Raw genomic sequence first — 27,679 nt, 5'->3', positions numbered from 1 at the left:
TCTGTTTCTTTCTCTCTGCCTCTACCTAGCATAACTCAGGCACTCTCCTCCTCCTTGCAGGAGCTCAAGGTGTGTCACTTGGGCAGAAACTTTCCTGCATTCCACCTTCATTCCTTGCTGAGACAACAAGCAGTCAGACATACCCGCTTTCTAGAGGTTTGAGAGAACAAGAATCAGAGAAAAGACCGAGAAGTGAAGCCAATTTGCCTGGCTTAGACGATGGAAACGGGGACTGCAGCAAGGACGAATGGTACCACTGGGAAGCCGGAGGATGTGAAGAGTCCATCTGCCTCCAAGAAAGAAGAGGAAGTGAAGAAGACGAACCTGGGTGGAGGAGAGAAGGAACCTATGAAGGGCACTGGCAGTGCTTCTCTGGAGTCGGGGCAAATCAAGAGTTCCCTCTTCTCCGTGAGTGACTGGAAGAGGCCCATCATCCAGTTTGTGGAGTCATCTGACGAGAAGAGATCGACCTACTTCAGCATGGATTCAGGGGATTCAAAGAAGATGCAATATGCCAGTGGACAGATGGGAGACATGAGGAGACCCCCCCTCTCCTTTACAGAGAAAGGTGATCTCAGGAAACCCCTCTACTCCCTGGATTCCAAAAAGAGCTTCCTGCCTAGCGACGGGGAGGGGAGGAAGTCGTTATTCTCTGGTGGGCAGATTGGGGACCTGAAGAAAACTTCCCTCCCTCTGGTGGAGACAGGAGACCTCAGAAGATCCACCTTCAACAAGCCTGACAGAGCTGCCGGGTCACGGCCCAGGGTGAAGCTGGAGGATGTTCTGTGCGATTCCTGCATTGATAACAAGCAAAAGGCCGTGAAGTCCTGCTTGGTGTGCCAGGCTTCGTTCTGTGAGCTGCACCTCAAGCCCCACCTGGAGGGAGCAGCTTTCCGGGACCACCAGCTCCTGGACCCCATCAGGGACTTTGAAGCAAGAAAATGCCCTGTGCACGGGAAGACCATGGAGCTGTTCTGTCAGACAGACCAGATGTGCATCTGCTACCTCTGCATGTTCCAGGAGCACAAGAACCACAGCACAGTGACAGTGGAGATTGAGAAAGCGGGAAAAGAGGTAATGCTCTTTTTATATTGCACATTCCCATCGGTCTTTCCAAGGGACCTCAATATTACACAGCAACTTCTGTTCCCCAGCCCACAGTCTCTCTTAAAAGCATGGCTACAATGTTATTCTGGGATGCCAGGATGGTGGATGGGAAGCATTTAGTGGATAAATGATACTGCCTGGGTTCTGCTGCAACTGTTCTGTTGTTCTACTGTCTGGATACAGTAGCATAGCACTGGTGTTGCGCAGCTGGCTGCAGATCAGGGGGATAGAGAAGCTGGCTTCTACCCCAATTGCACCACTGATTTTCAGTGGGACCTGAAGCAAAGCCCTATATCCTCAAGTTTTCAGAAAAATGGGCTCAAGTTTTGACAGTGTTTGATTAGTGGTACCCACAGGCAGAAAGGTGGGGTGTTGCTCATGTTCTGGATCTCCAGAATATAGGCAGTCATATCAGTGGATGCTCAGGTCAGTGGTTACTTTCAAAAACTGACATCTCAACTACTTGGAATGAGCTTATGCTTTTTCTTTTTTTTTTTAATGGAGATAGCAGTGTTGAGCCCTATGTGTGGGAAGGGACTTTTGAAGCTTAAAGAAGAAAAAACTGTGTAAACACAAAACCTAATTCCCCCAAAGTGTTAGTATAATACACTCAGAAGCTGGACATCTAAAGAGATGAGGCTAGTATGTGAAACAGTGCTCACTCGCATGAAGCACCTTCTGCCTTTGTTTGCTTAAAGTTTGATGCTATTTGCTTTAGGGGCGGAGGCTCCATTATTCCATGACTTTTAGTTAAATTCAGGGTGTCATTGTATTAGGTGCTGTACACCTCCACAGCAAGAGCGTGTCCTGGCCTAAGAGACCTTCTGATCTATCTAGACAGTACAGGAGTGACTATAGAAAGGAGACCAATGAAAAATTAAAACAGTTTGACTATGGTCACATAGCAGGTCCATAGAAGAAGCTGCAAGTGCACCCAGATCTGCAAAATCCCAGACAAAATCCCCAAGCCGGTACTTTGATAATGCAGTGAACAGGCCAATACGGGTGCCTGATGTTGGGAATACTTCAATGACCCTTATTCAGGGGAACAATTTAATTCTTTCTACAGTGCTAAGAGGGTTTAACTTGTAAGGCAGGAGGAAGCAGGTTGGAAGAGTTTCTTATCTAGTGTTTATCTCTGCTTGTGCACAACTTTTCGTCTTTGCTTGCAATGTCAATCTCACATTGCAGCCTTATTGAAATCAGACAAATGGTTTGTTCCATGTCTCAGCCAGTCTCAAAGAAATTTCTGCAGGGCTTGCTAAGCCTGCAGCTTGTTTCATGATTGCTTGTTCTTGTGTTTTGATGTCAGCTGTGAACCACTTCACAGCATCTGCCTAACCTTCGTAACTGCTGTGTCTAGTGTCTGTTGGGTTGTCCAATTCCTCTTATCCTATTCCATCAAGAACAGGTTAACGGTTGCTCCCTGAGGAACCAAAGCTGGCCAGAGCCTTCTTCCTGTGGTTAGATGGACCTAGAACACCTTGCTTGTAAAGAGGCAATCATAACTGGGCAGAGAAGCCTTTACTGAAGATTTAAATAATATTCTTTGTTTTCTCTCTAAGTACTTGTGTCATTCTTGTGAGCTCCAAGCCTTAGGTCAGTACTTTCCTGTGTTTTTTCTATTGCTGCTAAGCCTAGAGGATTTAGTTTTATCAATATGAATCATACACATGTGCAAGCTTCTCCTGATGACGAGTTTTGATCATGTTGTAACTTGAGTGAGTATTCACTCAGACAAAAAAACAATTAACAAGATAGCTGTTGCTTGCAAATGTTTATTCCTAGCCCTCATTTATTCACCATTGGTGGAGCCTTAGCAAGAACCACGAAGAGGAAGGAACATTTCCAAGTCCCTTGTGTGCACAACCTATTCCTTTCAAGCCTTACAAATCAAATGAGTTGAAACATGACCACAAATTGGAACAGTGGCAGAGTGTGGCTGGTGCTGGCCTTTGTGGAAAGAATAAGAATCAGGTCAACCCCATCCCTGCCCCATTTTCATAGCTTGGCATCCAAGGGTACGCCTGCTCCAGGGTAGTTTTACTGCCTGCACACTTGCTAACTATGCCACTGTACTGAAGACCAGAATATAACCATATCCTGACAGGCCCTTTTTTCACTCTGTCTTGTTCAGCAGCAAAGGGTCTATCTGCTAGGATCTCCCAGTCTTTGGCTCTACTGCAACTCCATCCCTGGGCAGGAATCCAGCACAACATGGGGTGGGGGTGAGGGGTTCTGCTCCAAGACACTCCAGCCTGTCTGTAACTCTGGGTGCTTGGCAACTTGGTGACACAAAGATGTCACAAACAAGGCATATTATGCTTATATTAGGTCTATCTATTGCTTTCATATTGCACAATCAATGCAGGTCACAGTCTCTTTCATGGGTTTCTCCCTCCTATAGACGGGCAGGGGAGGTTTATTCTACTCTTTGGAAAGCGAGGAAGACCATAGGTGGAATTGGGTAACTCTGCTTGCTCTACAATGCAGAGAGAGAGTATGGCTTAAGAGAAGGGGAAGGCAAGCAAGCCAGCGCGTAGTCACCTAGTGCTTAGAGCATTTAGTCAAGCAGTGGCTTGGTATCTCTCTGCATATGAGGCAGGGGGAGAGCAGAGCAGCATCTCCCACTTCTCAGTAGCCTGGGTTGAGAGTCACTCATCCGCCTTTCTGCTGTGCCACCATGCAAACAAGAGTGAAAGGTGCAGGAGGTCAGAGACCTTGGCAGGGAAGATGGAGACATGGTTTCTGAGTTTCCAGCCAGCGATATTTGCATATTTTACCGAGTGAACCTTTAATTCCTTCCCCAGATGCATTTGGCATTAGTTTCCTGCTACAGATTTAAAGGAAAAGTAACACCACTGCCAGAATCAGCACAACAAACGACAAAAAAAAGTCCATGAGACTGAGTAATAAGTGCACACTCAGTTGAGAAGTGCGACTTGTCAATAGCAGCTCGTACGCTCATACAAAACCCTCTGGCCAGTCTGATTTATCAGCAGAGCTACAGCCCCCCTTTCAGACAGCATCCTTGATTTTGAAAGGGGATCCTTCATTCCAAACCTGTTTTACAGGCCTGTTCTCAAAACAAGACAACTTCACATATGCCTGCCAGCCACAGGGCTGTAAATAACCTGGTGTTACTGTCCATCGCCAGCCTTAATACTCAGCATGTCAGGTCAGTCTAGTGGAAAGCACTTCGATTCTTTTCTTTATATTCTTTTCCTTTAAAGAAAAGCTCACGTTGTATAGCAGGTTTAAAGAGGCAGTTGAGAACCTACGCACACAAATGGGAGCTGGGTGTTGCTACTTTAAACACAGCAACTTCTAAAAAGAAAGCCTTCCCAGGGCCTGAGCAGGCTTTGAAGTCAACCGCTCCTGAGATCATCCAGAGGGATTTCCATCTGGACCTTCTCTGTATTGTTATCATTGTCTAAACAGAGCCAACAAGAATGTATTGATGTGCCAGTGGAGGGATTTTTGACCTTTCCTACTGATGCAGGGTTAGGGCATGATACGGCTGCGAGACCTTATCTATGTTAATTGTGGTTGTTCTGTGGACACATCTTGAAATAGATCCTCTTTCCATGGAGATGGTGCAGTTTACCTGCAGACAGTTTTTCCCAGCTAGCAGGCTGGGGAAGTTGTGTTGCTGCCAACTGTGATTTAGAGTAGCTTTGCCAGTTTGCCTGTGCTCTGCATTAGTGCATCTACAGTGAGGGCAGAACACAGACAAAATCCACCAGTGCAGGATTTGCAGGTAAGAAATCCTTATCTTCCTCAAAATGTGCAAATCAGAGAGCCTTTTCTGGCCTCAACTCATGCACTCACTAGTAGCATTTTTGCAGGATGCTGACCCAGTGTCCAGAGATTATAGACCACCAGCACTCACCTCTGCTTAACCAAAGTGTAGCTTTAAAAAGGGCAAGGCAAAACCAGCAAAAAGAATGCCTCAGTCTGCTGATCTCTCAGCTATGCCATTTCTAATACAGGTCCTGTACCAGGATAACTAGTTTAAATACTTCTTCTCCAGCTTCCTTATTGCATTTGGTTGTTGCTGTCTGGTAATTAGCACAGCTCTCCCAGGCTGGTGACAGGGGTGTTCCCTCATTCACGGACTGGGTTCCCAGAGCATTAAGACATGATGATGCTTGTATTGCTGCCTTGCAAAAAAACAAGTTGCATCGTGATGCAATCTCACATCTCTAGGTCCTCCATAGCACAAGGGCTGGGTTCATCAGTGGATGTTTAGATGTACAGTCTGAACTTTCACTTAGTCCTGTCGACTGCCCTAATTATTTTAGAGCCTAATAGGGGATCCTCTCAGCTCCAAGATGATCAGCACCAGCATTTCTCAACTTGCTGTAGTCAAACCTATGGATCTAAACCTGTATTTCCTAGATCCTCTTACTTGCTCTTGTTATTTCTGGACTGTAGGGACTCCCCCAACAATGGGTGGAGTTGCTGTATTATCTCATCTTCTCATGGGACCTTCAGAACCCAGAGTCTCATGCAACAGATTTGTTTTGGGGGGTTCATCGCATGAGGAATTCAGGGATTCTTGACCCTAGAAAATCTGAAAAATATGAAGGAAGCTGGAGGAGAATTTTCTTCATGTGGAATCAAGTGGAAAAGAAGACTGTCTCTAGTATCTGTAACTGCTCTACTGTAATTGTAACACAGGATTTATGTGGATAGCTGAAGCAGTCTTCCAGACAGCTCCAGACCAGAAAAGACCTAAAGACATCATGAAATCACCTTTACTGAACCCCTTAGGTTGTGGTCTGTCTTCAGAGCATCCTTACTGAATCTGTCTCCTTCTAGTCATATCACCAGTTCCAATACTATTCCAGTCTCCCTCTTTTTAACGTTCTTTCTTTGGCAAGAATAGTTTTAGTGATTGTACTATCATGCAATGATATACCTCCCTCCATCTCCTTTGCTGGTGTTTGTACTAATGTTCCCTCTTGCCCTCTGCGTGGGTGTTTTAACCCAAGCCAAACCTGGATGACTGTGGTATTTGCATTCTGGCTATTGAAACTGTCTCTGTAATTTCCATTTGCAAATAATAATTCTCACTCTAAATTGTAGCATGGTGCTGCTCTTAAATAGCTGTTACATCCCATCCCAGCGGCACCCAAAATGCCTTCCTGGGTGAAAGGATATTATAGCTCCAACATGCTGTTGAGTTAGCTACCACTTTTGAACAAGTAATAGTTTGGGAAATCCCTTTGAGATCCATCTTAATTAAAAAGTACCATAAGAAGCTAATGTTATCATCACTACCATCCAGCCAGCACCTGAAAATTCTTCCTGTAAGCTTCCCTTTCAAATCTCTTGTGTTTGGGAGCATCTATGCAGCTGCCAAAAGGTCTGCCCTTCTTAAAGGATAACTCCACTCCCTCACTGTATGATTTCACTCACATTCTTGCCATGAGAATATGCTGAGTAGCTAGGGATGAGGAAGAGGAGCAAGACCTCCCACTGCTCTCAAGTCTTGCTTTTTCCTTCGCTAACTATTAATGTCATCTGGATGTATCCCTATGGCTCAGGGAACAACTTCCATTATAGTGTCATTTCTCAAATTGGTTATTGGAGTGGGATGGATATCTGGACCTAAAGTGCTTTCATCTTATTGCACTTCTGTGCTGTGCAAAGACAGCTGCACATCTTTGTTTCTTGACACAGAGGACATCTCACAGTGCACGTGAGAATGGACGAAAGCATACGTTCCTCCGAGTCATTGTCTTGTAAACATGCAAACTATGGGATCAAGTTCATGCCTTTACTTTCTTGTTCAATAATAGAGCAAATTCTCTTATCTTGTTACCTATATGGTTAACATCAGTATAAGATTTTCTCCTGTGGTCTGGCTTTCCTTCTTCTCCCCTTTCCTGTGTCAGATAACCCTGGGAAGTTGATGGGCTGACTCCTATACTGCAAAACCCTTCCATGTCTGCTTTGAACCCCTGAAGAATGAGTTTCAGTTCATGACTACACACAGATGGCCACTGTCTAGGCTCTCAGGATGCAGGGATACTGTTTTAGAGGGCTAGTGCTCTCCTAACTCTCAATAAGCAGGGACAATATCAATGACAATTTGAGGATGCAGCTCTTACAGCACTGAGATACCTTGGAGTACATTTGCCTTTTTTGTTTCCCCTTTCTTCTGTGTCATAAGGCAATAAAACAACTATCAAATTGCTTTCCCTCTATAAATAGAGATTTTCTAAATTGGAACAGCTAGAGTCAATGGCTCTTACATGCAGCTGTGGCTGATTCAAGCTCAAGAGGATGTGCAGACACTACAGTGACTGGCACCAAAACAAGAACCCTGATGGGCTGATTTCCTTTGTCTGAGCCGGGTGACAATTTGTTGCCTGCTCTTCATCCTGTGATGCTGTTTTCTACTTCTTGACTGCAGGACTGAAAGCTTTTAAACTCCTACCACAGAAGGGAGGGCACTTACGATCGGGAGAGAAAACCCAGGTTTTCATGAGGTATTGTGTTCCTAAATGGGCGACGAAGCAGTGGGAATTACCTCTTGTGACTGAATGAGTGACCTCACTTCGTTAGCTGCAGTGAGAGTGGATTTGTCCACTCCTCATCTCCCCTGCCTCTAACTGTTGGCCTAAAGGTAAATGCTTTTGGGTAATACAGCCATTTGCCAAAGGATCCTACATGAAACAGTGGGCTTTCAGAACCTTTCTAATGTGGCATAGCTCCATTGTGGAATACAGATAATTTTTTGCCTAGTGTGTAGCTCCTAAATAGCTCTAGAGATAAGTGCACTGTAGCCAGACTGCCGGTTGTTACAGTTGTGCTGTACCCAAGCGGTATGCACATGAAACAAAGATCCTCAGCTATCCTCAACTATGTCAACAAAGGCTTTGTCATGACCTGTTGGGCCAGGATGTGGTGAACATGAGGGACCAAGGGAGGGACTGCCAGAATTAGCAGCCCAAGCCAGTACTGAGCTGCAAGGTCCCGGTCTGCTGCCGAGACACAGCACGCACACCAGCCAGCAAGTTACACCGCTGCATGGCTGTCTGGACCTTCCTGGGTTGCATTTCCGGGAACCATCTCACATGCAACTGCCTGGTCCGCACTCCTCTGGGAAGCCAGTGCAAAACAAATGCAAATGAATCCCAGTGAAGTTGCTGATCTAAGCCAAGCACGGTTGACTACACCTCCTTCCTCTTTCTTCCTTTCTTTTTTTTTTTTTTAATTTTTTTCCAAGCATTCTCCAGCTTCATCATAACATGAAAGCTCTCAATTCAGAGCAAATTAATCCACAATCCTGTCTAAACAGAATTCCTGCCAGAGGCATCATGCTCTTGTTGCAACACTCGTCAAACGTCATTCCATAATTACACAAAAACTGTTATTGCTGCACAGGCACACCCTGGGTTGGGCCCTTCACTGCATACACAGCTGAATTTTGAAACAGGCCTCTTCTCCCTCCAGCTAATGACTCTAATGTGATTAAAAGCAGCACCATGGCAGTAGCCTCGTAGGTGGGTGTTTCTGTTGCTGTCTGTGCTGAGGGAGCTACATCTCTTGACCCAGCCAGAAGCCCTGGGATCTTGTCCTGTGTCAGCACACGATCTCCATTTCAAAGAGTGAACCTGTTCCTCCCAGCTATTACTGCTCAGGGCCAAATTTGTAAGTGGAAGCACAACACCTCTGAAGTAGACCACCCTCAGCCCCGTTCATGAGTCTCCCTTCTTCTCACAGGCTGAGCTCTCACTGCAAAAAGAGCAACTGCAGCTGAAGATCATTGAGGTAGAAGATGAAATGGATAAGTGGCAGAAGGAGAGGGACCGTATCAAGGTGAGTGTGGGATATTCTTTTAGGTTCACTTCTCTTTGTCTCCTGTACTTGTCTTTCCTTTCTTTTCCACTGCCTTTCCTCTCCCTCTTCTTTTCTGTGGTTTCTTTGGTATATCCAGCTCTTACCAACTCCCTTTCTTACCCCACTCACCCAAACACATTCCTGCCAAATCCTGGAAAAAACTCCTACTGAAGCCATCTTGCAACATACCCTGCAGGAGACCAAGAAGAGGCAGCATAGCCTTGTTACAAGACCGTCCAAGATACCTCCCTGCTTTGGGTTACTGTAGTTCTTCAACCACCTAGTACCCAGGCTGATCTGGAAACAAAGGTGTGCTGCTTTTTTTCAGTTAGTACATACATAAAAATAAACTGCAGAGTACTCCGAATTGCCCAGAGACAAGGCAACAGAAGTGGGTGCAGTTATATCAACAAATGTATTGCTTATAATGCAGCAGCTTATTTCCATAGTGATATAAGGCTCCTTTATAATCCTTTCACCACACCAAGTGTTAGAATAGAGTAATAGTGTTACTTTTTTTCATTCATATCCTAACTGAATAGAACAGTAAAAACACTACTTGGAGACATACCAGAGAATTTGCATAGTATTAATAGGCCAAAGCCACTCTTCTCCCTTTTATGTGTACACACACATTGGCTTCCCAGTTCTGCTTTTCTTCTGCTTTATTATTATTATTCCTATTATTATTGTTGGAAATTTGACTCAGAAATCTTAACTCTGAATATAGTTACATACACAGTCATTCTGGGAAATACTTCAGAGGGACCTAGAGGTAAGGTTTGAAAAACATCAGCACCTTTCATTCACTGAAATAGTAGGAATTAGGACCCCAAATCTCTTGAGGAGACTGAGACATGAGTTAGAAGGTTAGACAGTGTTTTCGAATACCACATAAGAGTTCAGTTCACAAACAGAAATAAGAGATATGCTAATATAATCATTAAGACAGCATCCACTGTCAATTCTACACATATACACAATTGTTAGAAGAACTAATACTGCTTCTCTTTGCATAACTTTTCTGGTGCTAAGTCTCCCACACCTAGTGCCTCCATGCTCATGGTCTAAGTGCTGAGAAAGCCTGGACATATCCCTGTCTGAATCCCCTCTATTAGCAAGTGACTGCCTGGGAAGTTTGACATTTTATTTCATCTGCCATCTCCTGCATCTCTTCTGTTCCCTCCCCTTTCCACTCCTTCCTCCCCAGAACTATACCACCAATGAGAAAGCCACAGTGGACCAGCACTTCAAAGAGCTGATCCGTGACCTGGAGAGGCAGAGGGATGAAGTGAAGGCTGCCCTGGACCAGAGGGAGAAGATTGCATCAGAGAATGTGAAAGAAATTGTGGATGAGCTGGAAGAAAGGGCAAAGCTGCTGCGGGAGGACAAGGAGAACAGGGAACAGATTCACCAGATCAGCGACTCTGTGCTCTTCCTGCAGGTAATCAAGATCTCATCTTCCTTTCTTTGTTTCCAGAAGGAAGGGATTTGTCCCAGTGAGTTCATGTAAGCAGCACTAATCCTCTCCAGCTCAATGTCAGGAGCTGGCCCTGATACTTGAAGCCACGTCTACTCTGCTAGGTGAAGAATGAACTTGCCAAGGCCTTTCCTTCTGCCATGGTCAGAGCATTTGACTGCCCTCCATCTTCACTCTTCTCCTTTGCACTTCATATTATTTGGAGCCTAATATCAGCATTCCCCAGGATCTAGCCTCTCTGTCTCTTAATTGCCTCAGTAACCTCTGTTACTTTCTTGTTGGCAGGAGTTTGGGGCTTTGATGAGAAACTACGTTCCTCCTCCCTCCCTCCCGACATACAGTGTCCTGCTCGAAGGGGAGAGCATGAGCCCATCGATGGGGCTCCTCAGAGATGATCTACTCAATGTCTGCATGAGGCACGTGGAGAAGATCTGCAAGGCTGACCTGGGCCGTAACTTCATAGAAAGGAACCACATGGAGAACGGTACAGTGTCCAAGTTCTGCCCCTTCCCTCCCTCCTTCCCTAGGCAGGGCCCAGATCAGAGTTACAGGAGACAAGGTGTGATCAGTGTACTTTCACAGAGGAAAAAGCAAGCAAGGCTCTGGGCACACTGGGAGAAATACTGTCTGTGTCTGGAATCCATTCTGGAATATCAGAACTATCCTACCAGACCTACGTGGTGATGGAGCCAGCTCACCTGCTAGGGGTTTAAAGTGTATCATATGCAGGGGATAGACAGATCCAAACTATCCCCACTTCCCCCAAGTGCTGTTTTTGCATTCTGACTTCAGTGTTTAGTTGGTTCAGTCACCTCCCACTTGGGACTTATAGAGCAACACTTTTCTGGGAGGCTGAGAACTGTTGCTCTTTCCTCCTGCAAGAGGCCAGTAGGGACACCTACCCTTGTGCTAGGCTCTTAAACCCCCCACAATCTTAGTACAACAGTTTCCATGTGGAAGACTGCAAAGATACACTAGGACAACTGAGGAGCTCACTACGTAAACAGAAAAAGCAGGATTACATGAAAAACTAGGCTGTCTTGAGAACAGCTTCAGAGGCCTAAATGTGAATGTAGCCGCCTCAGTATGGCAATTTAGAAATCCTGGAATAGGCCTATTTGTACAGCTCAGTGAGCGTTTGCCACATTGGTATGACATGCCATTTTATAACAGCCCATTTCAGCCACTGATTGCCTGGCTAGAACATGAAATATCCTGCAAGCACATGCCATTGAAAAATCTAGTGACAGATTTTCCAAGTAGAGGTCTTCATTTTGGTGTTCATATTAAGCTTCGACTTGAACAGACATACTTCTCCTTGATCCTACTTCTCTGCCTGTTCCACTGGGGAAAGCTTTGACTCCTACCTGCCCTGGACATTCATGGGACATGCAGTGCCAAACGGCCCCTGCATTTCAGTGATGTTTAAGGATGAGTAACGTTACTTGTGCAAATAGAGAGGGCACAGTCAGTAACACAGCACTGCAAGGAATCTTAAGTCTTTGAGTCCACCTCCTTTCTGTGTCCCCCAGTTAGTGCTGCAAAAAGGATTTGTGTTGCATAAAGCTCACACAGCCAACGTGGAGGACACAGCACTAGAATGGGACTCAGACCTAGATTCATTCCCCAGCTCTTCCACAGCCTTTGTAACCTTGGGCAAGTGACTTAGTCTGATGAAATGGCCTCTTGTGCTAAGGATAATAGGGATAGGAATAATTCCTTATCTCATAGGGCTACTGTGAGGATATTATTTGTTGATAATTGGGGAACCCCAGGTCCTAGAGTAATAAAGGTCAAGAAGCTGGATAGGTAACACAATGACAAATTGCACCCTGCTGTCCCAGGAGGGAGGTATGACTTGACAAGATGCAGGAATAGTCTCAAGTCCACAGTTTATACAAGAGCACCTTATGAACTCTACTGCTACGTGCAAGATCACTGCTATTTCCTTTGGTTTCACAGCACTCACGAGACATCCCTGTGATAATAATAAGCCACCTTTTTCCTGGGCAACAGTGATGCAAATCTCTCCAACCTCCTTCAAAGAAAGACAGATCCACATTATAAGATGATATGATAAAGGAGGAGGGGGGGAAACAACCAGGAAAAAACCTCAAACAAAAAAGCAGCCGGCAGAATAGGTGCATAGGGGCTAAAACAACATGAGCTCAGTTACTAGACAACACAATAATGTTTTCGGAGCTCCAGTTCTTTTGAGTCAGCCTTTCTGACATTCCCAACTTAGAGCAATAAGAATGAAGGTTGCATGGGACCAGAGTACATTTGGATCTCTAATGAAAACACCAATATTTATGAAGTGACAGCCTGCTGCCTTCCTACGCTACAGAGAGATAAAGCAAGTCCCTGCCCCCAAGGAGCCTACACTGCAAACAGTCCATTAACGTTTATCCAGCACCATCATTCTACATTAGACACGAATTAGACAGACAGGATGCTTCTGGTCCAGAGGCCCAAGCTTTTGGAGAAGTGAGCAATCACATTCAGAGTGCTCAGGACACATAGCTAGAGTCAGATCTTACAACTCTCCCATACCCTTAAGTAGGGCCAGCAATTGAACATTACTTGTCTTCCAGTATTTACCACTATAATATACATGGTCAGATTTTCAACTGACTCACTCAACACTTTGTGTGTTAAGGTCTGCTGAGAAATTTGGCTGTAACTCAGTACCAGCAGATGACAGACAGCTCAGATCCAAAAATCACTTTTCTACATTTTATTTTCTCCTTTGTTCACCTGGATATTTGAAACATTTCCAAACTCTAGATGGCATAAAGCCAAAGGGATTTCAGATGCCTGACTACTCACAGCACTTCTGAAAATGAGATGAGTAGCATAGAAGTACTTTTCAGTCAAGTTACCATGACTTGGGGAGCTACCTTCCATCAGCTGAGCTAGGTTTTTTTGCCAACACAGAAGCAAATACATTTTACTTGGCAATTCGTAGAGCCTGAGAGGACAGGCATGCCCAGTTATAGCAGCTCTGGATGAAGACTGAACACTTCCTGATCTTGATTACTTTTAATTAGGTTCCCCTCCAAGTTACTGATGCCAAAGGTCCTCAAAGGTGCTTGAAATCAGTGGGATTCAAGTGCCTAAGCATTTCTGAGCAGGACAACACTTAACTACTGCCAGAAACCTGGGCACTTGCAGAAACTTTGCTAGGGATTTAATGGACACAGCTTGGAGTCTGCCTAATGAGAAGAACAGTGGCATCCACCCAGTTGGGAAATGTTACTTGAGGTGAGTCTCAAACTTCAGACCTCTCCATTTTTCAAACCACAGTTACATGGGAAAGAGGACAGCACTCTGCATCTAGTGACTGCAAAGAAATAACTCCACAATTACTTAATGGATTTAATTAACTCAGGCTCCCCCTGAGTCACTGGAACAAATTCATTTGCAATCGGCTTGATCTTCTAGTATAAAAACCTTCCCAGGAAGAAATATTATATTAGTGGAATGAAACCTGCTTAATAGCAGACTCCAGAGGGAATCCACTTTCTTTTAGTTGTCATAACAGCTACCTGCTTAATAGTGTGGCACAGAGGCAAATAATCAGAGAACATCCAGGGAGTTTTAATAACACAGAAGTAAATTGGAGAAATAAGCTAAAAGTTTATTCATCGACTTAAGAATCAAACAGTGGAACTATCCAAACATAGGGACCAAATCTACCCCCTCACAGAGAGCAACAAAAGGTTTATATAACACTTGAGGCCTCAAAATAAAGTACTTTACGAGCAAATGAACTAACAGGACTCATTTCCTGTGGACTGGTCTCAGGAAAGACAACCCAGGAGTCTGTGTGAGGCCTGGCACAAGGGTAGGTTTCATTCATTTTGAATAAAGCCTGAACCAAACCTCCTGGTCTAAAGACCTGGGAAACTGGAGTTGTTTGCAACTCAGGTTTAGCATCCATCTTTCTTTAAAAATTGAACAAACCAACCTGTTGAGCCATCCCAACACTCTGATTTTCTTGTAACATCTGCAGTTCAAGATCTACTGGTTCAGAGCCAGCTCTGTGCACAGGTTAAAGGCACAAAAGAACCAAACCCAGACCACTGCTTTCGTAGTGGGTTCAGTATTCCATTTTTAGCCACACAGCAGTTTTTTGGCAGGAAAATGCATTAACTCCAAAGTCTCCCTATGGATTTTCAGCAGATAGCGTATGGAAAGGCGGGTGGTTTGACTGCCTTGTTAGCTGTCCCTTGTGCTATTTCCTCAGCTGGCTGAGATCCATGAATAGCTAAAAACATGTTAGCTCTGGGGTTGCCAACTAGAGAAGAGTTAAAATGGAAGCAATAGGCAGCCTCCCAAGAACTCAAAGTTTGCCAGTTGTGGATACAGGTGACTGTGGTGATTAATAGAGGCTGCGCGGTAAACGTCAGCTTCTTTAAGGCAATCGGAGATCAGTGAGGTCTCTCTACGTGGACTCATTAAGCCAGCACAAAGGATACATTTCTCATGTGCTGCTAGAGCCCAACAACTGACTTCTAACGCTCTGCTGCAGAAGGACCTGGGATGATAGCTTTGGAGAACAAAGTCCTTTTATCTATTTATAGATTAGATTCAGCAGCAGTCTGAGCATCCTTCATCCCAGCCATTTAATGCACCTCAACCCCAGTCCTGCAGTCCATCCTACCAGTACAGCCCAAGGCTTCTGCCGCTAAAAAGGAGGTTTGCATTAGCTCCTCTTTGACAAGGGCCCAGGATTCCTTGCACTTTGTCATTTAGCTTTCTGCTTTATGGGCAAAGCTACCTCTTAGGACTGAAAGTGAAAACTTTTCACTCCTCCTGAGCCTCCAGAACAATGCCGGTGACACCTCTGCTTTTCAGTCAGGCTTTCTGACTGCAGGAGAAGGTAATTTCTCTTCTTTTAGCACCAAAATATTTTACAAACAGGCAGGTTGCATCTTAGAGCTTTAAGTCCATAAGGCATATTGCATCTGCTAGCTTTCATATCACAGACCTTACTTTCTCTGTGGTCAATGAAGTAAATAGATAACAAGACACCTCTCTGAAGTGATTTTTCTTTTTGGGTTCAAATAAGAGCTTTACAGGACTGAATGCAAATCTCTTTGCATCACCTTTACTGGCCTGTGGATCCACTGCATTTTTGTTCAGTGTTTACCTTTCTCTAGGTCTACTGAACAGTGATTCCTCACTCTCAATGCTTCACCTCTATGCTACGACCCCAAAGGAGCTTACTGTTTTTTCCCAGGCTGAATCTCTGGGCAGCTACAGCACTGCTCTACTTCACAGCCAGTGATTCCTACAGAGGAATTACAAAAATAGAGGAACTTGTTTTCAAAGGGCACGGTGAACTCTCCTTCAATGTTTCAGGAAGTAATGGCAGTCTGTTATCCCCTTTGCCACCCCCGTCCTTCTCCAGGTTCCTAAACTCAAGGTCCCTTCCAGTGCCACCTCCAGCTCATGCTCTGCTCTGCTCCCCCAGGTGACCACCGGTACATGATGAACAACTACGAGTGGAACCAGCCCGACAACTTGAAGAGATTTTCTATGTTCCTGTCTCCCAAAGGTACAGCAGCCTAATGGTGGTCAGGTTTCCTCCAGAAATGGCATAGGAAAGGAATTTCACCAATGCTTTGTCCCATAATTTGTTTTCCCTCACATATTTCATGCTGTCCCCCTGAATTGGACCAAGATCGGTCCGTTCTGCAATTGTTCATGCCAGGTCTTCTCTTCAGCCTATAAAGCTTTGAGGAGCTTTTGCTTTTTCATCTCAAACACAACTGCAAGGGTTCTTAACTCTATGTATACCTAGAAGATAGCTGGAGCAACTGAACTCTTGCAAGAGTGAAGCTTGTGCAAATAGGGTGGTGTTAACATGTGTTATCAGGTTGAAGTAAGTGTTACTCTCCAACAGAAGCTTACCTCACTGTGCTGTCAAGTGTGAAAGCTTACACTAGGCTTGCTCCGCATTAGGATTTTACTTTCACCAGAAAGCATATTTTTTCCCTGCATGAAAGGGATAAGAAGTGAGGGATGCATCCTAAAAAAGCACAAGTCTGGAACTCCTGGGTTCGTTTCTGAGCTCTGACACTGCTAACAAGAGCCCTGGTGATTTGCTTATGGCCCAGTTGTTACATGAACACTACAGGATGAGCCTTTGGCTGTTTTCAACCCATTCAGCTGTAAAATGGCAGTTGCTGTCTATTTCTAAATAAGCGAGAAGACCTCCAAAGTAAGAAGCACAGAGTAATAAAGGCCCAGGCACAGCAGTACCTGAAGAATCCTAAGAACAGAAAGGGGAACACAAAATACGTAACCAAATTTCTTCTGCTCCCCAGTGAGCAAGGGCTGGATTTGCCAGGTGTTTACAGCTGCTGTTCTGCACAGCCAGATGGTGGGCAGGGCGAGGGGACATGTCTGCTGCTGGCAATTAGCAGATACTGGCTGCTCTGTTGGTGGGTTTTAGTGCTAGGGGACAACCCAGATGCCAACACTGAGCCCTTTGTCTGGATCTCCCCACTGCCTTCACTACCTGTCCCCTCCTCCTCTATTATCAGCCCTCACCCGGAGCAGGCTCCGGGGCAGAGGGCACTTTCAGAGCTCAGCATCAGAGGGGCTTTAACACAAGTATTTCCTGCCAGTCCACCACACCAAGGAACGGCCTCTTAATCAGGGACTGCGGAGCGGCATTTTGCATGTGGTGGGTGTGTTTCCGATGGAAGAGCCTGTATCCAAACACTGCCCGGATGGTGAGAGCTGCTGTCACGCCCCAGCTGCTGCAGGGTTTTACAGGCTCTGTGCTGTCAGAGAAACACATGTTCTGCTAAGCAGCGCTGCTGATTCTAGAGAGAGACCACAAGGCAAGGTCTGCATCCTAAACCGTTTGCAACCTTGAGGGGTGGTCGAAAGTTGGTTCTAAATCATGTGGGCTGAACCCATCTCTACCCAAAACATGGGGCTTCAGGCTCAGGTGGAAATGGCCCAGAAGGCACTTGAAGGGGTGTGTGTGTATGTATGTGTGCGTATGTGTGTGTGCATGTGTGATGCGAGGACTGTGGTGGAAGATGCTGCTTTGACATCACAGCTCCAGTGCACATCTGGAGCTCAGCTAAAACCCAAGGTGTTGAGAGAAGGGCAAGTCCCGTGCAGGAGCGCGGTGTAGCCAAGCTGCTCGTGGCTCTGGAGTGCAGCCACCGTTTCCCTGGGCTGGGGGGAAGGACTGCGTTCCCATGAATCACTGTCCTCCTGTCTGGAGGATCTGCTGCTGAAGCCCCAGAACAGGGAATCCCTGGCTCCCAGAGCTCCTGAGGGACCTGGCAAGAGATACAGGGTTTATTATTGAGTACTATTCATTGGAGCCAGTGGGAACCCTTGCTGGGTGCGGTCAGTTACAGATGCTTGTGAGCACTGTACACTGGCTTTTAGCTCAGTGGCCCATTGCTTCCTGCAATGGGCTTTTAAAAATACAAGTATTGGGAGAGTGGTTGTTCCACCTACACATCTAAAATCTCTGGAGCAAAGAGACATGTTTCCTTCCAAAGCTACTCATATTCCATATTTGCAACCAATCAAGCTACTTTGACCAAAAAAACTAGGCACATAGTTGCACACAAAGTCCCTGCTGAAATGGGGATTGAACAGTGCTGGATTCTTCACCAGGGTGAGGGCTCAAGAATGACTCTTTATGGAAACGCTTTGATAGAAAAGAACCAGCTGTTGAAGCCACATTGATGGGGACTTTGGGAACAGAATAAGTCAGCAAGCAAAACAGAAGACCTGACCCACTTAGCTTGCATGCTGGCTCGTAGAGGATTATCAACCCAATAATGCAATACACCCATCATTTAACCCTCTAGAGCTTTCTGTGATCTATCAATGAGTCAGGTAGAGGTCCAGCATTACTTCTGATTGTATCTTTCCTAAGTAATTTCATAAGATAGAAGGAAAAAGAGGGCCCCTACAGTCCATCATACAACACGTACAAAGTCCTTGCATATCTCATGACAGTTCTGCAACGCATGCCTGTTCCAGCCAGGCTGGATCACAGCAAATTCTGCCTTAGGCCACAGCAGCAAGTCTGTTTGCTGCATTGAGTTATGCTACCCAGGTAGTATTCTGTGCTAATTGCCATGGCCCATACTAAGACACTGCCTGCATTTGAGCTAGCACTACAAGTTTTTAAGCCCTGCTTAAATTCAAGGAGTCTTTCCCTGCTCTTCTCCTAAAAGACAGTATCACAGAGCATCTGTCTGCAGAGATGACATAATGAGGCAGAGGGGAGACATAAAAGGCTTCAAATGCTGCCTAAGAGAGGGAGGAACCGCTCGACACTCCTTTCTGTCCTCTTCCACTTAGCTTTCTCCTCCTGATATTGCAAACAGTTTGGCCAAAGAAAGAGGTTGGAAAGATTATATTGTGCATTTGCAAGTCCTTGGATGAGAAGCAGAATGGACCCAGCACGTAAACAGGTAGAGGGAACAACACTGCTTAACCAGAGAAGCAGTCCACAGGATGGCAGCAAAACAGTTTAAAGTGTTCATCTCTTTCTCACTCTTCTGGAAGGCTGATGTCTCACAAAAGGGGTCCAAGAGCAGTAGTCTGCATCACAGCATGATGTCCCAGGGAAACCCTGCAGCACATGCCTGTCACAGTGGCTGAGACAATGTGTGCATGAGCAAGAAATGTTCCCCTATTTGTCTCTTATGCTCTAAATCCAAGCCTCTGCCTGCAGGTCTGTTTGCAAAGTAGTCATGTTGAGTAGACAAGCTTGAGTTGGCAATTTAATGTAGCTAAAGACAGCTTTGTGGCAGTGAGAGAGTTTTGTTACCTAAATGAGGGAAGGTCTATTCACCATCCCCTAGAACCCACAGAAAAAAGAACAGACTTTCCTCCACTCCCTGGACCAGATTCCTGGGTCTGGGCTGCTTCCAAGTCGGTGGGAACTGTTAAATAGAGCAATGCCAGGCACAGGCCTTAGAGCCAGCTCATCAGGAGCCGAATGCTGAACTGGATGCTCTTGTTTTACAGCCAGTTTCAACCCACGATCATGGGAATTTTCCTCCTTCCAAACGACTGAGGAAACACTTGGTACGGGTAATTCTGCCTTCAGTTTGAAAGGATCTAACGCCCCGTGCCACAGCTTTTCTAGCTGGCTAACCAACCTTTTCTGCTTCCCTTCTCAGCTGTCCTGCCACCTGTCAATCACTGTCTCAGTGTTTGAACTATCTCTTAGCTGGGTTATCAGCACTGGTGCATACACCCAAAAACAGGGTCTCGCTGCGCTAAGTGCTGCATATATAGGTGGCTAGGGTATCCCTGGTCCTCGTTGTTCAGGCAGTGAAAGACAACGATGGCAAACCTAGATGGAGTGCCAGTTTGTAAAGGTACTGAGATACCTAACCACCTGGAACCAGCGGGAGCTCCTACATGAACACGTCCAAAGTGATTCATGGAGGCTGTGGCAGTCAAGAGCCGACTCCAAACCCTCCCAGTCTCAAACGCAAGGCTGCTCTTCTTGCATATACCTTTCATTTAGTTCCTAAGCTTGCTAGCATATGGCCTGCCCTCTGTTCACTGTCTGTACAGCACCTAGCACAACGGGGGTGGGTGGTGGGGGTTTCACGGTAGTGTAGGGAGAACCAGCAGCAGTGAGTCATGCCTTTTTCTCTTCCATCTCCACCTTCTTTTCTCTCACCAACCTTGTCTTCCTCTGCTTCATTCATGCTCAGAGGGCCCTACCTTTCCTTTCACTCAGAAGCAGACTACAAGCATCCATGGCCACTCTGCCCAGGGTGCTCTCATAACTCACAGCCATACCTAAACCATTCCTGCTTTTCATGCCACAGGCAGGGCTGCCTTCTTCTCTTCACTTATACTCTTAGATTCATTTTGGCAGCCAGGGCCTGACCCCAAGGAGGCCAGGAGGGGAAAGCCTTGCTTTAATTTCACTGGGCTTTGAGTAAGACCTCAACTGCTTGGAGGCAAGGGAGCTCGGGTGGTGTCTAGTTTTGCCTAGTTATTCCAGTTTGTTCCAGTTAGAGATGCAATTTGCCTGTGAGGAAGCTGCTGTTCTTCAGTCACACCTGCACACTGGGTCTCACGAGAGAAAGGTTCCTCCTTGCTTGCCTGGAGCACGGGGATCTCTTCACACTCACTCACTCTTCACACACTGACTACATGGGACCCCACGACTGACTGCTAGGATCTGCCTTTTCTCAGTAAGAGAAAGGGTGCAGAGTTACTAGTTCCCGTTTTCCCCCAAACTGGTTGAATGTAGTTTTACAGGGTGTGTTGTGAAATGCTTAGACTTCCCACCTGCTGCAGACGACACTGTGGAATAACACAAACGCTTCTATCTTCCAGTGGGCAACGGTACTAAGCTGCCTTTTCAGTTCTCCTCGATGGGACAGAACTCGCCTGGTGACTTCAGCAAGCAGTCTGATGGGAGCCTCTTCACTAAGACTGGTACTAGGCATTTAGTTTTTTCCCCTTCCTTCTACCCCTTTCTTAGGTGATAAGGCGTTTAATCCTGTTCTTCTCACTCCCCCGAGGAGGCCTGGAGCAGTCCCCCACACACCCCATATCTCCTGTCTTGGCTGTCAATCGCTTAGTTATGTGCATGCATTCAGATAAGCAACTTACTCTGATGAACCAGGACAGTAGGACTTTAAAGAATGTGGTTATGTTATATGTAGTGAATAGTTGAAGGTTTTTTTCCTTTTGTTTTTACTGGGTAGAGATAAGAGTTTTAGATGCTTAGGAACTGGGAAGAGAAGGATACTAGGAAGTGATATTCATGGCCTTTTTTTACCCCTCTAACTTCATCAGTGTTTTAAAACAGTTATCATCCTAAGAGAATAATAGTCACTGAGCAAAACCCTTAACAAATACACGCTGCCTTCATCTGAACCAGGATCTCCTGTTTTCTGTCCCATAATCCTCTTTACTTACTAGTTCAAAGGCACCCAAGGTGGAATCCAAGAGCATCACCTCCTGCTGAGCAGGCAGGCCTGATTAACTCGGGGATGGGAGGCAGCAGGGAAAGCCCATTGCCTGACAGTGCTGCAACTGGTTGTGATATGGCAGGGCTGATGATATTTCTGAATCGGAACTGAGTTGGTGCAGTAGAAGGGGGTTAGGGATTATCACATTGCCAGAAGTAGTGTCATTCATTTCTGACATGAAACCCAGGCCTTGGCTCTTTGCACTAATTAAATAGCCTATAGTATTGTTTGCAGGAGTCGGAATGCTGAGTTCAGAACTTGGTCTAAACTTAATTTGACTGATTGCATTCCACCTCCCTACATTCCCCAGACATTTCATTTAGACAGACCTTCCTCACTCCCTTTTCCCAACTGATTGGGTGGTAGAATAAGCATCATTGTGACTGCTGTTGTGTCCCACCCCAGAAATGGCTGCATTTCAATGTTAGGCAAGGCAGTATTAACTATGTGACACTTCCAGTCCTGCTACTTGTCTTGATGCTCACAAGGGGAGACAGGGATGGTGTCACGGACTGATCTGTAACAGGCTGTTTTATGTTGTCACAGCTTATCCTTCAATAGTGAGACATCAGTCTGCAAAGGTGACGCCACAGACATGGAAATCCTCCAAGCAGTCTGTATTGGTAAGAAACATACCTCAGTGTAAAAGTACGTGCACAGCTTCAGCCAGAGAAGGACCTGTTCTAGGGAGACGTGAGACTCCAGAGACTAGGGCTGGGGTTCTTTGGAAACGGCAAAGTGAAAGCTTTAAGTCAAAAGTTTCTGTTATTTTTTTGTGTAGTTAACTGAATCTAGAGAGGTACAAAACTTAAAGTCCAGATCCAAATTAAAACTCCCCACAGAAGGAATAACCAATATTTTAAAACGACATTTTGGAAAGATACTGTCCTGATCTAGAATTTGATCCAGGACTTCTAAAAGCTATACAAATACTACAGCCACCACTCCAGTATCTGTAGTACTACTGCTCCTTGCATTGTTATCTTATACTCCTAGTAGTCAGTGACAGCTAGAAAGCATAGATGGTGGAAATGACACCACAGGCAACCATATGAGTGTCACACTGATCACATCCTACAGCAGGCTGATGCAGTATCAAAGATGAGAGGTCAGACAGTGGTCATAAACCTCTAGAACTCACTATACACCATTACCACAAAACAAGCAACAGTGCATTATAGGAGGCACCGAGCAATGATAATATTATATCTTGCATTCTTAAATATATAAGGTTAACAAACAGCTAAGGCATAGCCATATAAACATTTGCTAAGTTCTTCCACTTTTTCTTAACATCCATGCACACTGTGATGCATTAGAATTTGCAAGATCTGAATTAAGGTCTTAGAGTTTTTGCCCTCATCTCTGCAGATGAAATCTGTTTTTGAATTCTCGTCATATATTTGCAAAACATTATTTATTTTCCCCTAGAAATAAGACTTGTAAGCAAGAGAAGGTCAACAATCAACAGCATTCACACACCGGAGAAAGAAAATAGAGTAAATACACAACAGTTACAAAGCAGCTGCCAAAGGGTTGCAGCTGTATGTCTCTGCTAAATTTAAAAGGCTCCTCCATGAGTTGAATGCCTGTGAAAGGGACATTCCCTGAGACACTGTAGCATGTTCAAAAAAACCAGCCTCGAGGCTCCAAATGTGCTGCACAAAACATGTCTCTTAGAAACACATGGGTTTTGCAGTATCTTCTCTGTCTGGCATTTGATTGCCACCTTTTTAAAAGATCAACTTCATCCTGCATGTGCCCAAATGCAGACCTTTCCCAGCGATTTCAGATACCAGCCTAACCTCCCTAATGGGGCTGTTACACTGGTGAAGTCTGGAGAGGAAAGCGAGCTCTCTGTCACCACTGGGCACTGGTGAATGTGTGTACAGGCCTCCTGGCACTAAGCACCATGCTACCAGAGAGTCAATATACCGCAGCCTGTGAACACAAGCTGTATTTTCAGTAATCCCTACAGAGAAAGCCTGGCTAGCTTCTCCCAGGTAAAGTCACCGGTCTGTCTCTGCGTCTCAGGCATACACTTGTAGGGGCTATGTTATTTTTATAGCCTATATTCACTAGATAGCCCTGGACTTAACAATTAAGTTGATAAATATAAGCATTAAAAAGTCCCAAAAGAGATATACATGCTCTGGACAGCAGCAGCTCTGCAGGCACTTTTATGGTCTATTGGGCCAATAATCCAGCTTTTAAAATAGGCTTAAATATGTATTTAAGTAATACACATCCTAAAAGGTCTGTAAATATGAATTTTCACAAAGGGCTACATTACTTAAGGAGCCATGTCTTTTGAAGCCATAAAATGAAAAGAATTCCAACAAAAGGGAACACTGAGCAGGAGGTATTGGGAGGTGGTGCTGAGCAGCAAGACAGGTTGGCTTTGCTCTGCCCGTGCTTCCAGCCTCCTGCCATGCCTCGTATTAACTAGTGTGATTCACCGAGATGGACCAGCGTGGTCCTGTGAGGTGTCCCCCTCCTTGTAAAAGACAAGACCTGCACAGTGGCTCAAACCCAAGACGGGTCAGACATTGCCAAATGAAGATTGCTCTTGGTTGCCTTGCTTCTCTCTTCACTGGTTTAAGCACATTCTCATCTTTACTGTTTCTGGGCACTTCGGTGCTCTTTAAGGGCAGCGTCTAGTCTAAACCAACACATTTGCCAGCTGCTTAGAATAGAGGTTAATCTGCAAGCATAAAGCCCTGCACTGCCAAGGCCAACAAAGATCAAAGGACGAACTGGTTGACTGCCTCAGTCTAGGTGGATCTAAGCTAAAGATTTTGCCCTGAACTGTGCAACCAACTAGAACAATTAACTGATAAATTGGCCATTGCGTTTTGCAATCTTTCCAAGCCAACACTATTCTGTACAATGCACCTTTGTCACGTGCTGCTTATTTGTCATGGTACAGATAAGAGTGAAAGTCTTCGGGTAGGTCCTGATGAGAAGAGATACAACTAGGGACTGTGGCAAAAAATGCTGGAGGGACAGAAAAATGGCAATTCCTTTAGGCCCTGCCCTTGTCTCTCCTCCACTTATGCCTCTGTTTACACAAACATTTAGAACTGGACCCTTTTTTCATATGGAAATCTCCCTGCAACATGTGGAGGTGAGGATAAATAATATACCATTGTGTGAGGATAAATAATATACCACTGTGTGAGGATTTCCATGCACAAGAGTTTTTGGCTCTCCAGCCAGAGAGCACAGACAAATACTGTGTGACCTAGTCGATCACTCACATACTGTGCACTGCTTTAAGTGTGAATACTCCCAGAGGCTGAGCTCTCAGGTTAGTGAGCAATTACAAGATGCTAACAGAAGCATAAAAATAAAGGTGACATTCCTCCAGAAACCTCTCATCAAGCCATGAGTCAGTCTGAGATTTTATACAATGCACAGACTCATTTGGCTTAGTAATTAAGTTCATGCAAAGCGTGTGTGTAAACCAAAAAAACACCATTTGCATTTGATAACTCTAGCACCTCCAGCAGGGAAATGACATGGTGTTGCTCTGAAAGAGCAAAGACTAGCTGGTAAAACTGGAGTTGGTATGGCTGGGTATCTAAGAGGGTGAAGTATAGGTAGTGAGAAAAGAAGATAGGTCAAACTTAAATGCCCCAAATTCTCCATTGCAGTCACATTACCGCCCCTTTTACGTGAACAAAGGCAATGGAGCAACTTCCAACGAGGCACCTTGATTCCTGAAGATGTAGGGAAGAGCTGGCAGCACTTGGAATGAAGACTCAGCTGCGGATTTTCACAGATGTACCTGCTACTATATTAACCTTGCTGCTCTAATCTCTGCCAGGGAGAGGGAAGGTGCAGAAGGGAATACAAGGACTTTTTCCAAATCCTTATCGCTATGGGATTTCCCCTTGAAAGTTCTGCAGGCCTTAACAACATAACCCCATCCTCTGCTGTTACCTCCTTATTCCCTCTGTCAATGTCCTCCCTTTGCCTCTGCAGAGTTGGCTGCTCTGCTTCTCCTGGGAAGCAGGTATGCTTGGGTTGCACCCACCCCTTTCCCTCACCCTGTTATGACCAGTTGCCCTGTTTTCCTGTGTTTATATGACCACAGCCCCTAAGTCCTGGTGAAGGGTACCAAGCTGGGGGGCTCAAAAGTCTTCCTGGAACAGAGACACCCCTATCATTGGGAGTGGTGCCAGGCTAAGCTCTTGCCATGCCTCTCTGCGCCATCACCCAGCCCTGCCTCTGAGTGGGATGGGCAGCTCTCGCCGAGGTCTGCTCCAGCTCTGTCCCCTCCCAGAGGGGCTCGCAGGCTCCCCTGGCCAACTTCTGGTGGTGGCACTCTTCCCCGGGGCCCTTCGTCAGCTCAGCTCTGCTCAGCTTGGCTATCAAAAAGCCCGCAAACAGGACCTATTTCGAGCTGCTACAGCTCTAGGCCAGCTGCTAGCGGATGGCAGAGATTCTTTCTATCCCATTAAAGTACCCCTCCAGCCACCTTTTCAAATTAAAAAATAAAAAGAAAATTCATCCTACTAGTGTAAGATTGATGCCACAGGTGTTGGGTTTCTTCCCCGCCACCCCGTAAAATGAAATTGGTTTGTGTATTTTGGTTCAGGTATTTTTCTTCTGCAATGGGAATTAGTACCATACATGTTTGCTCAGGATAATATTTCCTATTTGTCCCCCGGACAGAAGAATCATATCAGCACGCTAGGTGCAAATGAAGCAGAGCTGGTTAACCTTTCCGTGATCTCACTGAGATTATTTTCCTTTCCCCTTGGACCAAGCTGAGAGGTTACATTCCACACTGTGTGCAAAAAAAAAAAAAAAAAAAAAAAAAGCCCTGCCTAGTCAATAGGAGCAAATAGCCCATTGCAGGATCAGAGCCCTCAGTGATAAGCAGCTGCAGAACAGAAAAACAGGACCTGAGAGTTACTTTCCTGGGTTTGTTCTGTTCAAGCCTTTCTTAGAGTGGCTTCCCCCCACCTTTCCTACCCCAAATGCTTGCAACACCTGGCTGAGAGAGGTCACACCTGTCGCTCCTTGAAAATTACTTTCTTGCTAATCCCTGCGCAAAGATACTTGCTGCCTTTTAATGCAATACCTCAGACAAAACTTCTGAGGCTGAAAGATGGTTGCTCCAGAAGACTTGAAATGTCACCTATTTTATATTAAAAAAAAAGAAGACTGGAGGGGAAGGGGATAGCACATTGGGGGAAGGACAGGAAGAAAGAGGAACTGGGATAAAGGATAGACTTGCTAGGAAATGCACTGAAGGGTGTGGGAGAGAAAAAGGGTAAAATAAGCCACTGCACATAATCAGTAGCTGTTCCAACTAAGTGAAGAGGAAGAGGAAGGAAGAAGGGGAAGTTCAAGCCACTGGACCTAAAACGCATGTGCGTCACAACACACGTGAGAGGACAAACCTTGGAAGGATACAGGAGAGAGGTACTGGTTGGGAGCAAAGATAGCTAACTGAGAAAAGCAGATTTGTCCCCACTTCTCTCCCTGCCTCCCAATCTCCCTGGCTTTTTTAGTTTTTTCTTTGCCTGAGCAGACCTCCTGTAATCACTTGGGCTCCCTCTGTTCCAGTAAAAGCTTCCACCTCTTCCTTTTTATTTTCTAAAACGTGGGCGTGATCCCTCCTCCTCCTGCAAATCTTGGATTTTAAAATACCCACCCTGCTTCCCTGCCCTAAATCAGCTCTGCTGTGGTGATACCTCAGATCTCAACTGCACTCCCGTCTCCTACAGCTCTGCGAATGAGACAGGACTGAAGAACTGAGTGTCCCCTTCCTCCCTCCTGCCTCTATCTGGCTTACGCTGTCTCCACAAGCCCCACTACTTTCGACCCATTTTCTCCCCTTCCCCTCCTTCCTTTAAGGGCCTCACTCACATCTCACACACATGATTTTTCACACCAGTAAACTCCAGCAACACCAATGGAGCTACTCCCTTGCCTTCAGCCAGCTCTGCTGGGCTTGCTGCAACCCTTTGCCCCACCAGCTGCAGAGGAGTTAGGGGTTGGGCAGAGTTCCTGCCCCGCTGCACCTCACAGGTCCCGGGGCATTAGCGGCTTGGCTTTGAGGTGTATTTTTCATGAACTGTTTTATCACATTAGCCTCGATCAGCAAAGCAAGAAGAATGCTAGCTTCTCAGGCAGGACACGACTACAGTGATGTAAATGAGGCCCTTCACATGTACAACACATACTGCAGAAATAAAGGAGAAAGCTCATGTCTGACAAAAGA

The 27,679-nt window shown here is 45.6% G+C and overlaps 1 protein-coding gene across 2 annotated transcripts; it reads left to right on the top strand.

Moving 5' to 3' along the window:
- TRIM29 (tripartite motif containing 29) lies at window positions 1–27,679 on the top strand. 2 transcript variants are annotated; one of them, XM_026108192.2, is made up of 9 exons: window positions 1–1,074; window positions 8,845–8,940; window positions 10,172–10,405; window positions 10,727–10,925; window positions 15,921–16,004; window positions 19,466–19,525; window positions 20,801–20,902; window positions 21,988–22,064; window positions 25,098–27,679. In XM_026108192.2, exons 1-9 carry the CDS (start codon window positions 220–222, stop codon window positions 25,158–25,160), a joined length of 1,770 nt encoding a protein of 589 aa, XP_025963977.1. In that variant the 5' UTR covers window positions 1–219; the 3' UTR covers window positions 25,161–27,679. The 2 variants fall into 2 exon arrangements, with proteins under 2 accessions (XP_025963977.1, XP_025963978.1); XM_026108193.2 differs by lacking the exon at window positions 19,466–19,525.

This window comes from Dromaius novaehollandiae, chromosome 21 (genome assembly GCF_036370855.1).
Source record: "Dromaius novaehollandiae isolate bDroNov1 chromosome 21, bDroNov1.hap1, whole genome shotgun sequence".
NCBI lineage: Eukaryota > Metazoa > Chordata > Aves > Casuariiformes > Dromaiidae > Dromaius > Dromaius novaehollandiae.
The sequence above is the reverse complement of the archived record's forward strand: the minus strand, read 5'-3'. Positions and strand labels throughout refer to the sequence as shown.

Coding starts and splice junctions, on each gene's coding strand:
- TRIM29 (XM_026108192.2), top strand. CDS start 220: ATGGAAACGGGGACTGCAGCAAGGACGAATGGTACCACTGGGAAGCCG. Junction 19,526..20,800: donor AACGACTGAGGAAACACTTG/GTACGGGTAATT, acceptor TCTATCTTCCAG/TGGGCAACGGTACTAAGCTG. Junction 20,903..21,987: donor GAGCCTCTTCACTAAGACTG/GTACTAGGCATT, acceptor ATGTTGTCACAG/CTTATCCTTCAATAGTGAGA.